Source organism: Oryx dammah, unplaced genomic scaffold (assembly GCF_014754425.2).
Source record: "Oryx dammah isolate SB20612 unplaced genomic scaffold, SCBI_Odam_1.1 HiC_scaffold_21, whole genome shotgun sequence".
Classification (NCBI taxonomy): domain Eukaryota; kingdom Metazoa; phylum Chordata; class Mammalia; order Artiodactyla; family Bovidae; genus Oryx; species Oryx dammah.
Genome location: NW_024070205.1, coordinates 15,156,004 through 15,174,642, shown reverse-complemented (window position 1 = coordinate 15,174,642; position 18,639 = coordinate 15,156,004). Strand labels below are relative to the sequence as shown.

General features: G+C 35.5%; 1 protein-coding gene across 4 annotated transcripts in view; it reads right to left on the bottom strand.

Moving 5' to 3' along the window:
* EDEM3 (ER degradation enhancing alpha-mannosidase like protein 3) overlaps positions 1 to 18,639 on the bottom strand; it is a 68,218-nt gene that overhangs the window by 30,921 nt on the left and 18,658 nt on the right. For all 4 annotated transcript variants that reach the window (XM_040263808.1, XM_040263810.1, XM_040263809.1 and 1 more), the window contains exons 3-8: positions 16,864 to 16,964; positions 16,288 to 16,327; positions 11,643 to 11,755; positions 10,384 to 10,537; positions 7,434 to 7,568; positions 4,875 to 4,980 (exon numbers count right to left, since the gene is read on the bottom strand). In XM_040263808.1, coding sequence (XP_040119742.1) covers positions 4,875 to 4,980; positions 7,434 to 7,568; positions 10,384 to 10,537; positions 11,643 to 11,755; positions 16,288 to 16,327; positions 16,864 to 16,964 — 649 coding nt within the window. The remainder of the gene's footprint in view (positions 1 to 4,874; positions 4,981 to 7,433; positions 7,569 to 10,383; positions 10,538 to 11,642; positions 11,756 to 16,287; positions 16,328 to 16,863; positions 16,965 to 18,639) is intronic.

Below are 18,639 nucleotides of genomic sequence, written 5' to 3'. Positions count from 1 at the left end.
CGAACTTGGTGGGTTATGGGGAGGGGAGGGACTTAGTTCTGGAGCAGAAGGCAGCCAGACATAGCTATAGAAGGATCAAACAGCAGAAAACCTGCTGGAATTTTGCTCTGCTTTCTCTCTTACCACTGCCTTAAGATAGCATGTCTCTTCCCAACCCTGCTACAACTCAGACATAGGCTCTAGGCAGCCTCAGGAATAAAATCAGAAAAAAGAGATGGGAAGTAATTTTAGATATTCTCTTCCCAACCTTTTCTCCTTCAAACTCTTAAGGTAGTGAATGACAATCTAAGCTATAATTACAATTATAATCTTAGAAATCCCTATAACCAGAGCATACTCCAGGCTAATCAAATCATTCTTTCTAGGAGTCCAGGCACTGGTATTTTTTAAAACTTCTTAGAATCCATCCCTATGATAACTAGGGCTGATAGGAATTGGAATCTTTCCCACAAAGTAGGTGACAAGTCAACATGAACTTATAGAACAAAAACATTTAAGATGCATGACTTTTAAAAAATAAGGAAGTACTGGAGTAAGAGTTTATCAGAGGTACAAATATTAAAACAGGCAAACCAAGATTTAAAATTAGTCTAATAAACACATTAAAGAGACAGGAAAAAGATTAGCAATACAAAACAAGAAACTTTTAACTGAGAAGAAATTATAGAATAAAAACATAAGAAAATTCCATAATGGATAGGATACACAACATCTAGGATATAGCTGAGGAACAAATCAGCAAACCCAGACTACATGTAATAACAAGAATTGCAAAAACAGATAAAAATGAAAGAGATAAAATATCTTAAAAAAAAATCAAATTTCAGCAATGAAAAACACAGATTTTAAATTGAAAGGGCCCACAGAATACCAAAAGGAGAAATAAAGAAAATTCTACACCTAAAATTATTGTTACATTTTCAGAAACTTCTCTGCCTTTGCTATTGTTAATTTTCTGGAGAAAAAGCAGATCACAAATAAGAACATAAAAATGAGAATAACAGATTTTTTTAAAAAATTCAAGAAGACAATGGCTTCCCTTTGACAAGGGAACCCACTTGCCAATGCAGGAGGTACGCATTTGATCCCTAGGTTGAGAAAATCCGCTGGAGAAGGAAATGGCAACCCACTCCAGTATTCTTGCCTGGGAAATCCTAAGGACAGAGGAGCCTGGTAGGCTACAGTCCAGGGGGTTGCAAAAGAGTTGGACATGACTTAGTGACTAAACAATAAGAAGACAACAGAGTTGTATTTTCAAAGATTTGAAAAGAAAGAACTTGAACAGAAGATTATTTACAGCCAAACTTTCTCAAATATGAAAGCATAATAAAATTATTGTTGGGCATCTAAGGCCTCAGAAGCTATTAACAGCTACTGAAGATCAGTAGCTGATCTGGGATAAATATTTATACAAGAAGAAAGGCAAAACTAAGAGATATAGCAAGAAATATACAAAGTACAAGTGACAAAATACCTTGTTAGAGTTGAATACTTTTAATGAAAGAGGGAGGAGGGGCAGCACTAAGACCAAAAGAAAAAAAAGAAAACATTCACAACCAAAAAGAACTAAATATCTATATAATACAAAGAGTGGATGAGGGTTGGAACAGAGGGAGACAAAAGAATGGCAGAGCAGGCTGAAGTTCATGTCTCACTAGGAAGTAAATACAGGTTTCAATTAAAAACAAAAGGATTAAAAGGAACCAGAAAAGGTGAGACACACTGAAATAATAATTAACATAGTATAAATAAATCCAAATATATTAAAAATGCCAATAAACATAAATGAACTAAATTCACCAATTAAAAGACAAAGACTGACAAAAGGATTTTTTAAATCTATAAATTTTACAGGAGTAACACTTATAGCATGAGCATCTGCAAAGATTGAAAGTAAAAAAGCAGAAAAAGACCTATTAAGGAAATATCAAGGAAAATAAAGCTGACATAGCTGTATTACTAACAGACTAAAAAGACTTTAACAGAGTATTATTAGAGATGATCACTACATAATGATGAAAGGTTCAACTATGAAGAGATAGCAATTTTAAATTAATGCAGCCAACAAAACATATAAAGCAAAAAATACAACTACAGGGAGATACTAATAGGTGCACATTGTCAGAAATTTTATCAACCTTCCTTAATACGTCAAGCAAACAAAATTAGCAAGGAACTGCACAACATTATTCACTCAGAAAATTGACATATATAGAAATCTATATCCAACAATTAGGAAATACACACTTTTTTCTTAAGCACAAGTGAAAGCTGACCATGTTCTAGGCCAAAAGAAAACCTTAATAAATTTCAAAGGATAGATACCACACAGATCATAAGTATCATATAAGTATCAATATTAATTTTTTAAAAGAACAAGTAACTGAGTAGAAAATAGACAAAAATGTAAGAATATTCACATTTTTTTAAAAAAGGAAACACATAGCCAATAAATATGAGGACGTGTTCAACATCATCAGTGTTCAAAGAAATACAAATCAAGTCACTCATTTGATTGGCAAATCTTTGAGTGTGACAATACAGAGTACTGGAGAGGATGCTGATCCACAGGATCTCTTCTATGTTGCTGGTGAAAGTATAAAGTGGTGTAAAGTGGAAACAACTTTAGCAGACAATCTGACATATCTCCTATCATTGAACTTTAACTTAGTCTATGATCTAAAAATTTTACCTAGATATACAGACAAGAGAAACTTATACATGTACAACAGAAGAAACACAAAAATACTCACAGCACTAGGGTTCACAAGAGTAAAATCCTAGAAACAACCTAAATGCTTACAAATCCATGGTTTATTCACACAATAAAGTGTTATGCAGCAGTCAAAACAGAATGAACTATATCATGCAACAATGTGCAAGAATTTTAGTAATATAATTTTAGGTGAAAAGTCTCAAAAGGTCTCATATGACATGATACCCTTTTATAAGTTAAAAATAAAACAAAAATATGTACATCAAGGAATACATGTGGATACATAAAAATGTATAAAAGGAAACCAAGGGATTGAGCGATACAAGATCAGAATGATGGGTATTTCAGTTAGAGGCAGACATATGGGATTATAAAGGTATGAGATTACAAAGGTATGGAGAGTTGAGGACCATAAGCAGAAGTAGTATATTGTCAAGTTAGCTATTTTTATAACGGATGGCTGGTCTATCTGTGAGTACTTAATATATTATTAAAAATGAACCAAATAAAATGAGCCATGCATGGACCAATGACGAGAGTGAATTAAGAAAAGAAACTGCAAAATTCTGAAGCCAAGATTCAGATCAGTTTCAGGAAAGGACCATTTAGATAACACTTTGAAAATTTTCAGACAGTACTGAATAGAGGCAATAATTTTAATATGTTCAAATTAATATTTATATTTCATTTATTTAAATATAGGCAATTATTTTTAATTTTATACATAAGTTTTTAGAAACAGAGAAATGTATAAATAAGATAAACAAATCTCATTAGTAATAGTCCAGTGTATTTCCATTTGTTTATGCCTGTATTATAGAGTTGTCTTATAAAGATCATATTTTTATATGATTCTACATCCTGTTTATTCATAAAACATTGTTATATGTTTTGTCCCCTGATCCAATTCAATTTAGTAACTTACTACTCCAACACTGATGTAAAATAATTCTCAATACTGATGCTACTCTTTACTGATGATCACTCAGACTGTTTCCAAGTTTTCCACCACTACAAATAATTTTATGTGATAAACATCTTTGGGAACAAATGATTTTCTACCTTTCATATTGTTTCCTCAGGCAGATTCCCAAAAGTGAAATTTTTAATTAAAGGAATTAAAATCACATTAGTGAGCATTTGCTTCATGGTCAGTGTAGCATATGCCAGGCACTGTTCTAAGTGCTTGTGCTTGTGTGTGTGTGCGTGCACTCAGTTGTGTCTGACTCTTTGTGACCCTATGGCCTGTAGCCCAGCAGGCTCCTCCATCCATGAGATTTCCCAGGCAAGAATACTGAAATGAAGTGAGTCATGTCCATCTCTTTGCGACCCCGTGGACTGTAACCTACCAGGCTTCTCCGTCCATGGGATTCTCCAGGCAAGAATACTGGAGTGGGAAATACCATTTCCTTCTCCAGGGGACCTTCCTGAACCAGGGATCGAACCCGGGTCTCCCACATTGGAGGCAGACGCTTTAACCTCTGAGCCTATTCCTACTCCAGGGGATCTTTGCAAGAGTAACTCATTTAATCGTAATAACTCTAACTGACTGCTGTACTGCAGAAACACAACACTGTAAATCAACTATACAATAAAAATTTTGCTCCAATAAAAATTATTTTTTAAAAAACATAAAAAAGCAAAAATCAACACAACAAAATCATAACTCTATGAAGTAAGTACTATTATTCTCATTCTCACAGATACAGAGGCACATAAAGGTTAAATATTTTGCCCAAGATCAGATGACTTGAATTCCAAAAATATGGCTCCAGGATCTATGCTCTTAGTTACCATGCTATACACAATTTCTGGTGGTAGGGAAAAAAAAAAAAGATTGACGATAGTATTATTAAATATAGATTTCCACTTAATTACACTCTGATGTGAGATGGTTAAGGTATTCTGTTCCTCTGGTTCTCATTGTTTCATCTATAATGCTATAAGGTATGAAATAGGATATTAAGCTATCTGAAATAAGTGTGCTATTATTTGGCACCAAAGAAGAAAATTTGGCTACATTTCTTAAAATTCCAGCAATCTTGTGAGAAATTATGCTTTATACTGTCATAAAGACTATTTTAACAGATAAAAATCCTTTATTTTCCAACCATTTTTAGAATGTGAAGGCTTAATTTGAAAAGTCCAACTTACATACCTTTTCGTACCCAGTCTCCAGTATGAATATTTATAGTCACACCCACTAAATTACTACTTCTCTGTCTTTTCTCCCACAGAAAATCAAGAGCTTTTCTTGCATATTCCTGTAATAAAAAAAAGAAAACCATACTTGAAGAATTGCATATCTGCCAAACAAAAATCAAAGGCCCATAGTATACTTTTAGGATTAAGTAAATTCCAAAGATGATCACTTATACATTAAATTTCTTTACAAGTCAAAAATACTGGCTCTTTCCACTAACTGAGTCTAGTTAGAAAGAATGACTCTAAAAATGCTATTTAGTGCCAATGATCTCACTTTGAGACTATCCTTGTTCATCTACTCTTGTAGTATAGGTCCACATTTACACACAGGAATTATTGAAATAAAAACAGTTGGCATATATTAAAATAATTTCTATCTTTTAATACGAAGTGAAAATCTCCTTAAATACTCTTATTCACAAAACTGAAAAAGAATTTCAAAGTTAGTATGCCATCTCTGAAACAGAATAGGCATTTCAAATCCTACATTTTAAATAGCAGGCAACTTCATTAGTAAAGAGTAAGTAAAGCAACTAGCATTCATTTAACAGTACCAAAATTACAACCTTATAATAACATTTTTCTCTTTTTTCATTTATTATTATCCCTTGGACACTAAATTATTTCTGATTAAATTCTTGGCTTTGGATGAAAAGATGTTAAAAAAACAAAAGCAAAGAACATGTACAAAAGAATTAAGTTAAAATTAATTTCAGAGCATGAATGTACTCAGCATTGCAGAAGTACTTCTATAAAAGAAATCATTAAACCAATTTATCACTCTGCAGATTTAAGAACAGGGTATAAAACAGTTTTCATTCTTGACTCAATCTATTTATGCTGAATTTTTAAAACAAAGCAGATTGCAACTTTACTTAATCATGTAATTTCAGAGCTGAAAAAATTTCATCAAGATTACATTTCCCTATTACTATTTTATAGCTAAAGAAACAGGACCAGTGAAATCAATAATTTAGTGAAAGTTTAAAACTAGACTACAGGACAGCTATTAATGATATGAGAATTCAGATGTCTTCATATATATCAGACCAAAGGTCAACAGACTTCTTCTGACAGGGGCCAGACAGGCATTATGGGTTAGACAGTCATTGTCACAATTACTCAACTCAGTCACTGTAGCACAAATACAGCCATAGACAAAAATCAATAGATGAGCTGGCTCTGTTACAATAAAACTTTGTTTCAAAAACCAGGCAGTGGCTTGATTTGGCCTCAGACTGTAGTTTACCAGACATGTATTGGTTTGAGTCTCTGTCAACTGCATGAGGTTGCTTCTTCCATAATAAATCACATTCAAGAAGTTAAAGAAAAAGCATGGTTTTAAAATATAAAATAACCCAGTGGAAAGAGGCTGGGCTTTGAATTCAGAAAGTAATGGATTCTAATTCTGGTTCCACTCCTTCACCCACTAGTCAAGCATCTTTAAGCCTCACTTTTCTCAACTGTAAATGCATCTCAGAGTTTATAGGATGTAAAGAATGACATTTTTTTAAATGAAGGAAAAATATTACCCAGCAAGTTAAAGAATAAAAATTAAACAAAATAAGATTAACCTGTTCTTAAGATACTTTGAACATACACCCACACAAAGACCATTAAACTTGTTTTACGTTTGTTGGTTTAGTCGCTAAGTCGTGTCCGACTCTTGCAACCCCTTGGACGGTAGCCTGCCAGGCTCCTCTGTCCATGGGATTTTCCAGGCAAGAATATTGGAGTGGATTGCCATTTCCTTCTCCAAGGGATCTTCTCGACCCACAAATCGAACCCAGGTCTCCTGCATTGCAGACAAATTCTTTACCAACTGAGCTATGAGGGATGCCCTGGTTTATGTATACTCAGACCCAATGTCTCTAAATGCCAGTATTATACAGTTCCTATTTCTGCTTATTCTATGTGCACCATTTCCTGAATCTGAAATAATTCTAAGTCATACATTTGAACACAGGCTGTTACTATTGCACTCCAATGACATGGTTAAACAATTAGCTAAAATAAAAAAGTGTGAGACACAGCTAGTTCACAACAAACTATTTGGAGGCTATTAAGTCTTTGGATAATGAATGATATTTCCACTGAAGTAAACAAACTTACAGATAAGACCCTCAATGAAGGAAAGTGCAAAAATTTCACTATGTTTTAGAAGATTAGTGAAGTTTTCAGAAATGCAATAGACCACACAGAAGTCTAACAATAAAACAAAGCAACACAGTATTTCATACAAGACATCTTTAACATCAAATTTCATATAAGTAATACAGCTAAGGCATTTTCTAAGAATAAAACTAAAAAGTTAAAATTTGTGAACAAAATGCAAAGCTGTACTTAACTGTGCTTTTGACAATTAAAAACTATGTGCTGTAATTTAGACAAAATGTTCACTAAGATAACAGAAATCCTCCAGTTGATTCTCTTAATACTTGATCAATGAAGAAAAGCTATAAAGTAGTTATTTATGCCCAATACCCAGGAGACCAAACTATGAAAAGCAAACCTCAAATATCGTTGCTCCTGTGAATCGACTTAGAGCAGCAAACTCAAGGATCAAGGTGCCTGCACAAGCTGTACAGGTATCAGTCTCAGTACCTGTCCGAGCTTCTGGTTTTCTGATACCAAACTTCAAATTGATCTAAAATCAGAAGATTATCATTAGTGATTATCAAGAAACAATGATTTCTGGATAAGAAACCATTTTTCAATTGAGAGTCTAATCAGATCATGAGAATAACTGATAAAATAACACTGAAATTTTATCTGCTGATCTTTGTGACTTTCCAATTAGCATCTAGGGAAGTACATTCTAAGCACATACTATTCATGGGATAAGTAAGTTTTTACTTAACTTCTTCTTCAAGGATATTAAAATTCAGTATCAATATAATAATTATACAAAGCAAACACCTGCTGTAACAATCGTGTTTTAAACCACACAAGCAAACGAAATTTCAAATTAGAACATGTTTCCATTTTTTCCTCATTAAATTGGCTAAAAGTGAAACTGAAAGTCGTGTCCGGCTCTTTGCAACACCATGGACTATACAGTCCCTGAAATTCTTCAGTCAGGAATACTGGAGTGGGTTGCCATGCCCTCCTCCAGGGGATCTTCCCAACCCAGGTTTCGAACCCAAGTCTCCCCATTGGAGGCGGATTCCTTACCAGCTGAGCCACAAGGGAAGCCTAAGAATACTGGAGTGGGTAGCCTACCCCTTCTCCAGCGGATTTTCCCTATTCAGGAATCGAACAGGGATCTCCTGCATTGCAGGAGGATTCTTTACCAGCTGAGCTATCAGGGAAGCACAAATTGGCTGAAGAGAGATAATACACAGTGTGGGCAGCAGTATGACCCATGCACTTTTACATAACATAGGAAGTGTAAAGTAGAACCTTTCTGAAGAACAACTGGTCAATAAGCACACAAAGCCTTAAAAAGCATTCCCTATTTTATGGCTTTTTTGTTTTTCTTCTAATAATTTATCCTTAGGAAGAAATAAGTAAAAAAGATGTGTATAAGGATATCACAGATGAGCTATTTAAAGATAATCACAGACTAGATAGAAATTTAAATACGAAATTTAATACTAGTCTGTTTCTTAAACAAAAACAATAAAAATGATGTTTTCACGATCCATGAAGTCAATGGGTAAACGAATAGGCTGCGACCTCCAGTTTGAAAAGCATATAATATCACGCTGGATCTCCAGAGATTTCTTGATGGAGGAAATGAGTCTTATTTATATTGGTAGAGAAGTTATTATGGCAAGCCTAAAGGTTTGGAAATGACAAACAAAACCAAAAACTCTCTGCTGCTGCTGCTAAGTCGTGTCAGTCGTGTCCGACTCTGTGCAACCCCATAGACGGCAGCCCACCAGGCTCCTCTGTCCCTGTGATTCTCCAGGCAAGATTCTCCAGGCAAGAATGGGTTGCCATTTCCTTCTCCAGTGCATGAAAGTGAAAAGTGAAAGTGAAGTCGCTCAGTCATGGCCGACTTTTCACGACCCCATGGACTGTAGCCTACCAGGCTCCTCAGTCCATGGGATTTCCCAGGCAAGAGTACTGGAGTGGAGTGCCATTGCCTTCTCCAAAAAACTCCCTAGGTGTTTTGAAAAGCAGAAACAGATTATTTTGTCTGAAACAGAACATGCATTTCATTGGGGTAGGGGTATGAAAGAACCTCAGAAAGTCGATTGCCAAACCAGAAAGAAACCTGGAAGTTAAAGGATATTCAGTGCAAAAGGCAGAGTCAGTAAATTTCTGAGGGCAATTTGATAAAAATCATGCTTTAGTAAGATTAATTTTTAAGTCTCTGAAGCAAAAACTAGAGAGAAAAGAGTAAAATATACATTTATAATGGTTTATGAATACAATTATATTAGTTTCAACAATGAAGCAATGGTAAGAAATAAAATAAACAGAGCTTGGTAATGGCTGAGATGTCTGGCCCAGGTAAGAAGGAAAGAGTAATACTGTTATTAATAATAAAGAATGAAATATATCAGGGGAGAGTTCTTCCCATCTTCAATAGCTCCTTTCCCTCTGCCTTAAATATAAAATTTTCTTGGGCGGGCGGGAGGGTAGGGATAACTCCTAGGACTTCCCTGGTGGTCTAGTGGTTAAGAATCGACCTTGCAATTGCAATGCAGGGAACAAGGGTTCAATCCGTGGTTGAGGAACCCATGCTGCGGGGCAACTAAGCCTGTAAGCTTTAACTACTGAGTCCTCCGGCCACAACTAAAGAGAAGCCAACCTGCCACACTGAAGAGCCCATGGACTGCAGTCAAAGACCCAACGCAGCCAAATAAATAATAATAATAATAAAAGCTCCCTCAACTGACTGTGCTTGTGCTGCCAACTCTTCTTAACTACAAACACAGAGGAAATCTTAAAATGAATGTCCCTATTCTTTCACCTACGGCGAATCCTTCTTCCCCTTTATTCTGCCACATTACACCCTTCAAGGCTCTGTTTACCCCTAATTAGCCTAATGTTTGCTGGACTGTCTCCTTCTGAAACTCTTTTTTTAGTATTTTTAATACCATACGATACATTGTGGTTCTCCTCCTAAGTCTCCGCACTGCTCTACTTCCTCATGCCCCTCTGTCCTGTATTCTCTCAATACCCTCCCCTCTGGAGAGTGAACACCTACTCTACTGCTTCCACCACATAGTCCACACAAATAATTCTGGGCCCAAATACTAGTCTGGCATTTGTTTCTTCCTTCTGCAGCATAACCTTACGCAATGACACAAAAAGTTTTAACGAATCTAAATTCTCACACCATTCAAATGCAAATTAACCAAAATGTTTATATAAATTTGTTACGGAGCTTGAAGCAATTTTTTTTCCAGCCTCAAGCAGGTAAGCAACAATGGCTGATCACAAAAATTGATTCCTTCAAAACAGCAAAGAAGTATACAAAGGCTGCCACGTTTTTCAGAATTACTTACTCTTGGATAAGGAAGGCCACTGGTAGTATTGAAAGCTGGTAAAAGTTTATAGCCCAATTGCTTTGCCATTTGGAGAAGCTCATCATTGTACCACTGCATGTACTCGCCTTTTTCTTTCAGCATGATTGCCAGCGAGTGTCCACCCAAAAGACCCCTAAAACAACCAGAGAGATGAAACATTAGTCACGTTGTACACATACTTACACATCATCACCTAAACAGATGTGAGTATCTTGCTACCAACAATTTAGAGTAAGGAACAAGCACAGAAGAACACAATTTCCTAACTCTGGCTACTCAGTTTGTGGCAAACCATTATAAAAACCATTATTAAATCACGGCCAGTATGAAAAAAAAAAAAAAAATCAAATGTTGTAACTGTTGTAAAAGGTTTGGCCCTTGGAGAAGGGAATGGCAACCCACTCCAGTGTTCTTGTCTGGAAAATCCCATGGAGGGAGGAGCCTGGTGGGCTACAGTCCACGGGGTTGCAAAAGGGTCAGACACGTCTGAGCAACTAAACAACAACGACAAAAGGGTTTGGCATTCTTAAATACCGTACATTTTCTTAAAATAAAAAACAACCTAGAAATCATTTATCTTAATAAGTTTATCACATTTGATTTTAACAAATTTTAAATTATAGCACCATGAAATCTCTTGACTTTTAGTATAACATTAACAAAAATTCCCCACTCTTTATTAATAGATTAATAAACTCTGTGAAAAGCTAAAAAACTATTTTTTAAATTTAACTGATGAATAGACTCACTTTGCCTGTGTAACAAAAGGAAATGAGTTACAGTAATACAAAAATAATCATTAAATATAAAAATGTAATAATGTTGAAACGTGAATTAATAAATCCTGTACTTCCTGTGTTCCAAGAATATTTCAAACTGTTAGTCCAAAGGTAATCCTGTAAATTCAGTTTGGCTTGAAGAAGTGCTAAGGTTAGTAAAATAGATAAGCTGACAAAAAACTGTGATGTAGCTAATATGCAAATACTTGACCTGTTGTCAGTCCTTTTGTAACAACATACAAGGATTACCTTTGATTTGAGTCTGCAACTATTTCCAAAGCTTGTTGCTGACCATGCCTCACATATAGCAGGGTCATTCCACAGTCTCTGTGTTTTACAGTATCACACCTTTTATTTTTTTAACATGAGAAATTTCTTGCTTTATTACCACCAAGAAATAAAGAGTATAGCCTTATTCTTCTGTTATTAAAATCAGAGTTTAGTATCTCACATACTTACCCAAGAACTCTGATGTTTGTTTCAAAGACTGATACAACTACATCATTATCTAAGTTAACATCTCTTAAAACTTTTCTCACTGCATCTTCAAATTCTTTAGTTTTATTTAATACCTAGGAGAAAAAAATTATTGAAAGTAAAGTTATTTTCAACTAAGACCTAGAGAAATATCCTCAGAATGAGCTACTAATAGCAAGTTAATACCTTAAGATTATAAAAAATAACAGAAAAAATGTTTTCCTTAAGCATATTATAAAAATGTGATACTATCTAAAACTGAAAAAGATTAAATACCTATTTATATTGCAAGGAATCTTTATATACTTCTTTTTTTTAGACACACTGAAAGATCATTAGGACTTTAAAACAATCATCATCAGAACTGTTAGCTTGTGTGTATAACCCATGACCTAGAGCTGCAAGAGGTGAACTCTACTGGGATTTGGTTCCCAAGTCAAACAACACAAACCCACCCTATTCATCAATATCATTTTAAAACTTGCTTAGTCTCAGAAGAAAGCACATCCTCCAAGGAATGATCAATTGATCCTAAACCATACAATGCTTGCCATCTTCACCCTTTGGACGTCAAGGCCCCTAACTGAGGAGGCATTGCAATGTTGGGCTAAAGAACAAGCTCTGATTTGAATTCTGGTTCCTTAGTCTCATCTCTGAGCCTGTTCTTTCATCTACAAAGAGAGGAAATACCTATCCTCAGAGGTTTATTTTCCTAAATGAGGTAATGCATATAAAGTACTTTTAGTAAAGCACCTGACTTAGTAAGTGCTTGATACCATTACTATCTATTATTACCATTATTACCATGGGGGTCTATAATCCTGACGAAGCTAAGAACTCTGGATGCTTGCAATGAGTTCCAGAAGAGGCTCACTGTCATTGTGACAGTGTGTCGATCTTTTAGTCTAAATTAAGGTTGCACAAGTAGATGTTATTTAGATCTCAGGTCCATTAAAAGTAGTTTTCCTTTGCTTGACTGTTTAATCTTTTTGTTTGATAATATTTCATAGTGTTTTCTCATCTGATCTAATATGTCAACTAAAAACCCTAATCTAGGGACTTCCCTAGTGGTCCAGAGGTTAAGAATCTGCCTGCGAATGTAGGGTTGATCCCTGGTCTGGGAAGATCCCACATGCCAAGGAGCAACTAAATTGATGCACCCCAACTACTAAGCCAGTGTTCAAGTGTCCAGGAGCCACAACGAATGAGCTGTTTTCCCCCAACCACTGAAGCCCAAGAGCTTAAAGTCTTCACTCTGCAATAAGAAAAGGCACGGCAATGAGAAGCCCGTGCCCCGCAACAAAGAGTAGCCTCGACTCGGCACAACTAAAGCAGAGAAAGCTCGTGCACAGCAATGAAGACCTAGCACAGCCAAAAGGAAATAAAAATTTTTTTAATTCTAATTTAGGCATAAAACATAAGAGTCTGACTAATGTTTAAGTAAAATTTAGGGTAAGCCTTGAGTATAATATAAAACCTGATTTTAAATTGAGTGCTTTTCTTTCTCAGTCTCAAAGTCCATGTAAATTCTGAAGCCGCAAATGTGAATGTACAAAGACCTGTATCACTCCTGGGAGACACAACTGTTCTACTCACTCCTCACACACACACATCTTTTTAATATAATTCTGTTCATCTTATTCTTTCAAAGTCTATCTCCTGAGAATTTCTCCCAAGAACAGTACCTATACTATCTGTTTCAAAGAAGAATAAAAATGAGAGTTTTGTCCATAATTAGCTAAAAATTCATTCTAATAGCTCCATTAGTTGACGGGTTTCTTAAGCTCCTAATTGATAACAAAGAACAAATTCAGGTCTCTTCCCTTCCCCCCTTTAATTTGTTCAGTATCTGTAGATTTCATGGTAACGTTGACTTTAGTGGTAAATTTAAAGTTTTAGTGTTTGATTTCATTACAGTCAATAGAAACTAGATGTCTAGAATTATGAACAAGAGTTTAAATTGAAAGATCAAACTCTGACAAGAGAAGTTCTACTTCACATATTATGGTATGACCAAAATAAAAACAATAAGGTTGCATCCTGTCCTAAGTGATATGTCCTCTAATATTTTCAGATAAAGAAACCACAAATCAAAAAACGATCACAGAGTAAATTAGAAATATTAAATAGTTATATTGATAAAATGTACAACATTCCTTCTAAATGTAGGAAAAACTTTCAAACTAATTTCTTTTAATCCTTATGTTTAAGTAGATATTAACAGGCATCTTAGATATCCAATCTAGGCCCTTCTGAAGTGAAAACAAGGGTCCAGAGAAGCTAAATAATTTGGCCAACGTCACATATTAATATTATATGATCACTTCCTGGTACCCCCTGCCACAGGGAGCAAGAACTCAGGTTACAGCAAACAGTACTCTAAGTGTCGGAGAAGGCAATGGCACCCCACTCCAGTACTCTTGCCTGGAAAATCTCATGGACGGAGAAGCCTGGTGGGCTGCAGTCCATGGGGTCGCTAACAGTGGCACACGACTGAGAGACTTCACTTTCACTTTTCACTGTCATGTATTGGAAAAGGAAATGGCAACCCACTCCAGTGTTCTTGCCTGGAGAATCCCAGGGATGGGGGAGCCTGGTGGGCTGCCATCTATGGAGTCGCACAGAGTCGGACACGACTGAAGCGACTTTGCTGCAGCAGCAGCACTCTAAGTGTGGTCTGCTGACCAGCAGCAACAGCACCACCAACTGGCAGTTTGTTAGAAAAACATCTCCTTGGGCCTACCTTCAGTCTGCTCCATCACAATCTGCATTCTATTTTAGCAGATCCCCAAGTGATTTGTAGCAAACAAGTCTAAAAAGCACTGCATCATTACATGTGGTTCTCAAACGTTAGCATATATTAGAATCATCTGGGAGTTTGTTTTAAAAAAAAAACAAACACTCCTGGGCATTACTCCCAGACTTTCTGATTCAACAGGCCTGGGATGAGGCTCTATAATCTGCATCTCTAACAAGTTGCCAGGTGATGCTGATGCTGGTAGTGCTGGAATCATATTTTGAGAACCACTGCCAAAGTGGTTCAGTTTCAAAGCAGAACAGAACCTATTTATAATAATGGCTGCTCAATTAGAGATAAGTAGATTTCTAAATATAGGGAAGTTATGCAGCCTAGAAACACATTTTCTCCTTCATTTCTGATAAAAATTTTTAAAACACATAGAATATTTGAGGTCCAGGTTCATAAAATTCAGTAAGGGCTTAGAGAGAGATGATAGAGAGCTTCCAGTATATAAGGATAAAGCCAAGATGACAGAATGAGACACAAACGTACATCCACCTATGGTCTTTCCTAATACACAGCTGCTGCCCCTCACTCACTTCCCTGTATCAAGACAGACATGAGGTGTACCACCCAGCTACACTTATAAATAAGTAACCCCACTTAGCTTCTCCCAGAGGGCCAATCTGTGTCTCCGGGGATACCTGTTCATCTTTTTCTCTTCTCCTATCGTAGCAGAACACATAGGACTACTAAACCAAAAATGAGGTGTACAAGCGTCTCTCTCATGGTCATTGTAATATGGTCCCCACAGTCCTTATTTCTGAAAAGTGAAACCACAACGTTCAAAACTCTGATACAGCTAAAAAGGTCTAAACAATCATGGGCTTTTCAACAAAAAATGTCTCAACTATGGCTAAATTTTATAAACAAAGAGAAGCTTTACAGAAATACATAATAATGCCAGGTCCCACTTTAGGAAAATTAAATCAGAATAACTTGGGAGAGAAGGATATTTTTTTAAACTTCGTAAGTAATATTCCTAAGGTGCTGATATAGTTGAGAGTCTCTGATTAAAAAAGAAAAGAAAAAGAGAAAAGAATCACCCAGTGAAATAAAAATATAGAAATAGTACTGGGAAGAAAAGCCAGGCTCTGAAAATCTTCTGCCACCACAAAGATATTTTGCTGTGTTTTTAAAAATATTAATCAATACTTTAGACATTAATTCAACTTTGAGAATTATGCCTTAAGGAAAATTCTGAAACAAGCCTATTTTTATACCATAAACGATCTGAGAGTAAAAAACTAGAAAGATACTACATTCAGAAATCATGACAGCTGGAACTGAGCCATTCCCCTCTGCCATCACAAACCACCCTCAACGAGAATTAATTTAAATAACTTTGCCTCCCATCAGGTTTAAAAGGAGTGCCAAGTAGTGATCAGTTGGTATTAAAAATCACTTTTGAGAAAGAAGTAAATTTTCAATTGACCTAATATATAAAAATTTTAATTTAACAATTTCAGTATCATTGCAGCATGTCTTTCTGGAACAAGAATATCAAGAGCATTTTTTAGAATTACTTTCTTCCAATAGCTTCAATCTACTCATCCAAAAGGAAACAACTTTTCTGATTAAGGGGCCATCATGTAAGCTAACATACCTATAAATTTTGAATATCTCCATGATTCTACATAATTTCACTTGACATTCACATGACATTATCAACTCAATAGTATGAAAGATTTATTTTGAAGCAAAGATCAAATTATCTTAAATTCTGAAAGCTTCTATTTCAGACTTACTGTACTACAATTATATTCATAGTACTTGAGCACACATAGTATGATATTCATAAAATAATTTAAGGAGAATCAAACCTACCACAAGAGTATCCAAAGAATCAATCAGTGTCAGGGAAAATCTATGAAACAAGTACAGTGAGATACAAAACATTAGAATTCTGAATATTTGTATCCATGAACATATAAGACTATCTGCATCCTACTGACTGACCAGAAGTTTCCATTATTCTATTAACTAGGACTTTCATGCATCTACAGTACCATGTAACCTATGAAACATTAAAGGAACCTGAAAAGCCTTAACATCACATTTACATTAGGCATAACAAATCTTTCAAAGTGAACAGAAATATTCATTAGCTCTTTTAAAAGTAAAAATTATTAATGCATCAACACCTTGTAAGAGTCAACAACTATATACATTCTAAAAGTCACATTCATCTTAATAAACAACTCAACTTTTCACTGATCTAGGAAGTAAACTGATTAATATTGTACAAAAGATAACAAAAAGGAATAAAGGAATTTAATGTAATACTTAAAGCAGTATTTGAAATTTAACCAATTCCCAGATACACAATTACACACTGCCTCTAAGATGCCTTAAGACTTGAGAACTTTGAGATGATATGTTATGCCCTTTGTTAATACTCACTTTCCCAAGGCATCATCAACATCACCCCGACTTGGCTCCTGGCCTCTAACCCGACCTCTGCAGGTCAAAGGCATGAGTTCATCTGCTGGGTAAGCATGTTCCTGCAAGGGAAGTCTTAGTGAGTCACTAAGGAAAGCAAAAAGAAAGTGCACATCTTTTAGAGAACATAACTTTTCAGTTTTTTTTTAACAAAAATTAATCAAAAGTTTTACTATTCTTACAGTCCATGAAACCTTAAAAGAAAACTTTTTAGCTATAAATATATACTTGTAAATACAAGAAAATATTTCCTTAAAACTGTAATAACAATCCATTTCCCCTCCACCCAATCTCACTTCCCAGAGAGATAACTGCTGTGACAACTGGCATTTATCGTTTCAGATCTATCCACACACACAGAAATACATGCACATACATCATTTAAAAATTTCATTTATAAATAGGTACTCACGCAATTTGTACATACTGTCCTAAAATGTGTTCACTTAAATCACTCTAGGGTTTTTCATGCTGCAATTCTACAGATGTATTTTATTCTTTTTAATAACTGCATAGTGATAGTTTAATATTAACTAATATTATTGAGTACTTATGTTCTAAGCACTGTTCTATATATTTTAGTTTATTTATCACATAACCCTCTGAAACAAGTTCCATTATTTCTGTTTTATAGATGAGAAAACTGAGGGCCGGAGAAATTAACTAAGCCTATGTCATGCAACCAGTAAATGATGGATCCAGAATGCAAAAGTGGCAACCTGATTCCAGAGCCCACACACTTGATAGGACCTGCTCCTCACGGTATTCCAAAGTATGGGTACCGATGAACATGTAGGCTGAACTCAATTTTTTGCTGTATAAACAATGCTTCAATAAACAGCTATATGTCCATATCTCTGGTACATATGCTTGTATTCTATGGATTAAATCTCTAAAACCAGACCCAGTGGGTCAAAGGTATGGATATTTCATTTTTTCTGTGTGTGCTTATCCAACTTATCAGTCATATCCAACTCTTTTCGACCTCATGGACTATAGCCCGCCAGGCTCCTCTGTCCATGGGGATTCTCCAGGCAAGAATACTGGAGTGGGTTGCCATGCCCTCCTCCACGGGATCTTCCCAACCCAGGGACTGAACCCAGGTCTCCCACATTGCCAGCAGATTCTTTACCGTCTGAGCCACCAGGGAAGCCCAAGAACACTAGAGTGGGCAGCCTGTCCCTCTTCCAGGGGATCTTCCTGACCCAGGAAGTCGTACCGGGGTCTCCTGCAGTGCAGGCAGACTCCTTATCAGCTGAGGTACCAGGGAAGCCCCTTCATTTTTGCTAGCTACTATCAAACTGAAGACAAAGATATACAGTCTTAACAACACTCTCAGGCAATGATCAACAGTTTACATTTTGCCAATCTCCTGGATAAAAAATGGTATCTCATGTTTCATTACAAATGAGGATAAACATCTTTTTGCATTAGCCACAGCTATTTCTTTTTAGAAATGTCTATTTATACCTTTGTTTATTTTCTATTGGTTGTCTGACTCCTTATACATTGTTATGTAAACATTTTTTCTATCTTTCCTTTGGCTTTTAACTTTGTTTACGGTACTTTTTACTTTAATCTTTAAATATGTAGTTAAATCTATTAGTCTCTTCATGGTTTCTAAATTTGGGGCACGGTTAACAAGGCTATCTTGGGTCTCTGAAAACAGCACTCTTATAATTTTATTTTTTATATATCTAGATATTTATTCCATCTGGAATCTAATTTTGCTTATAA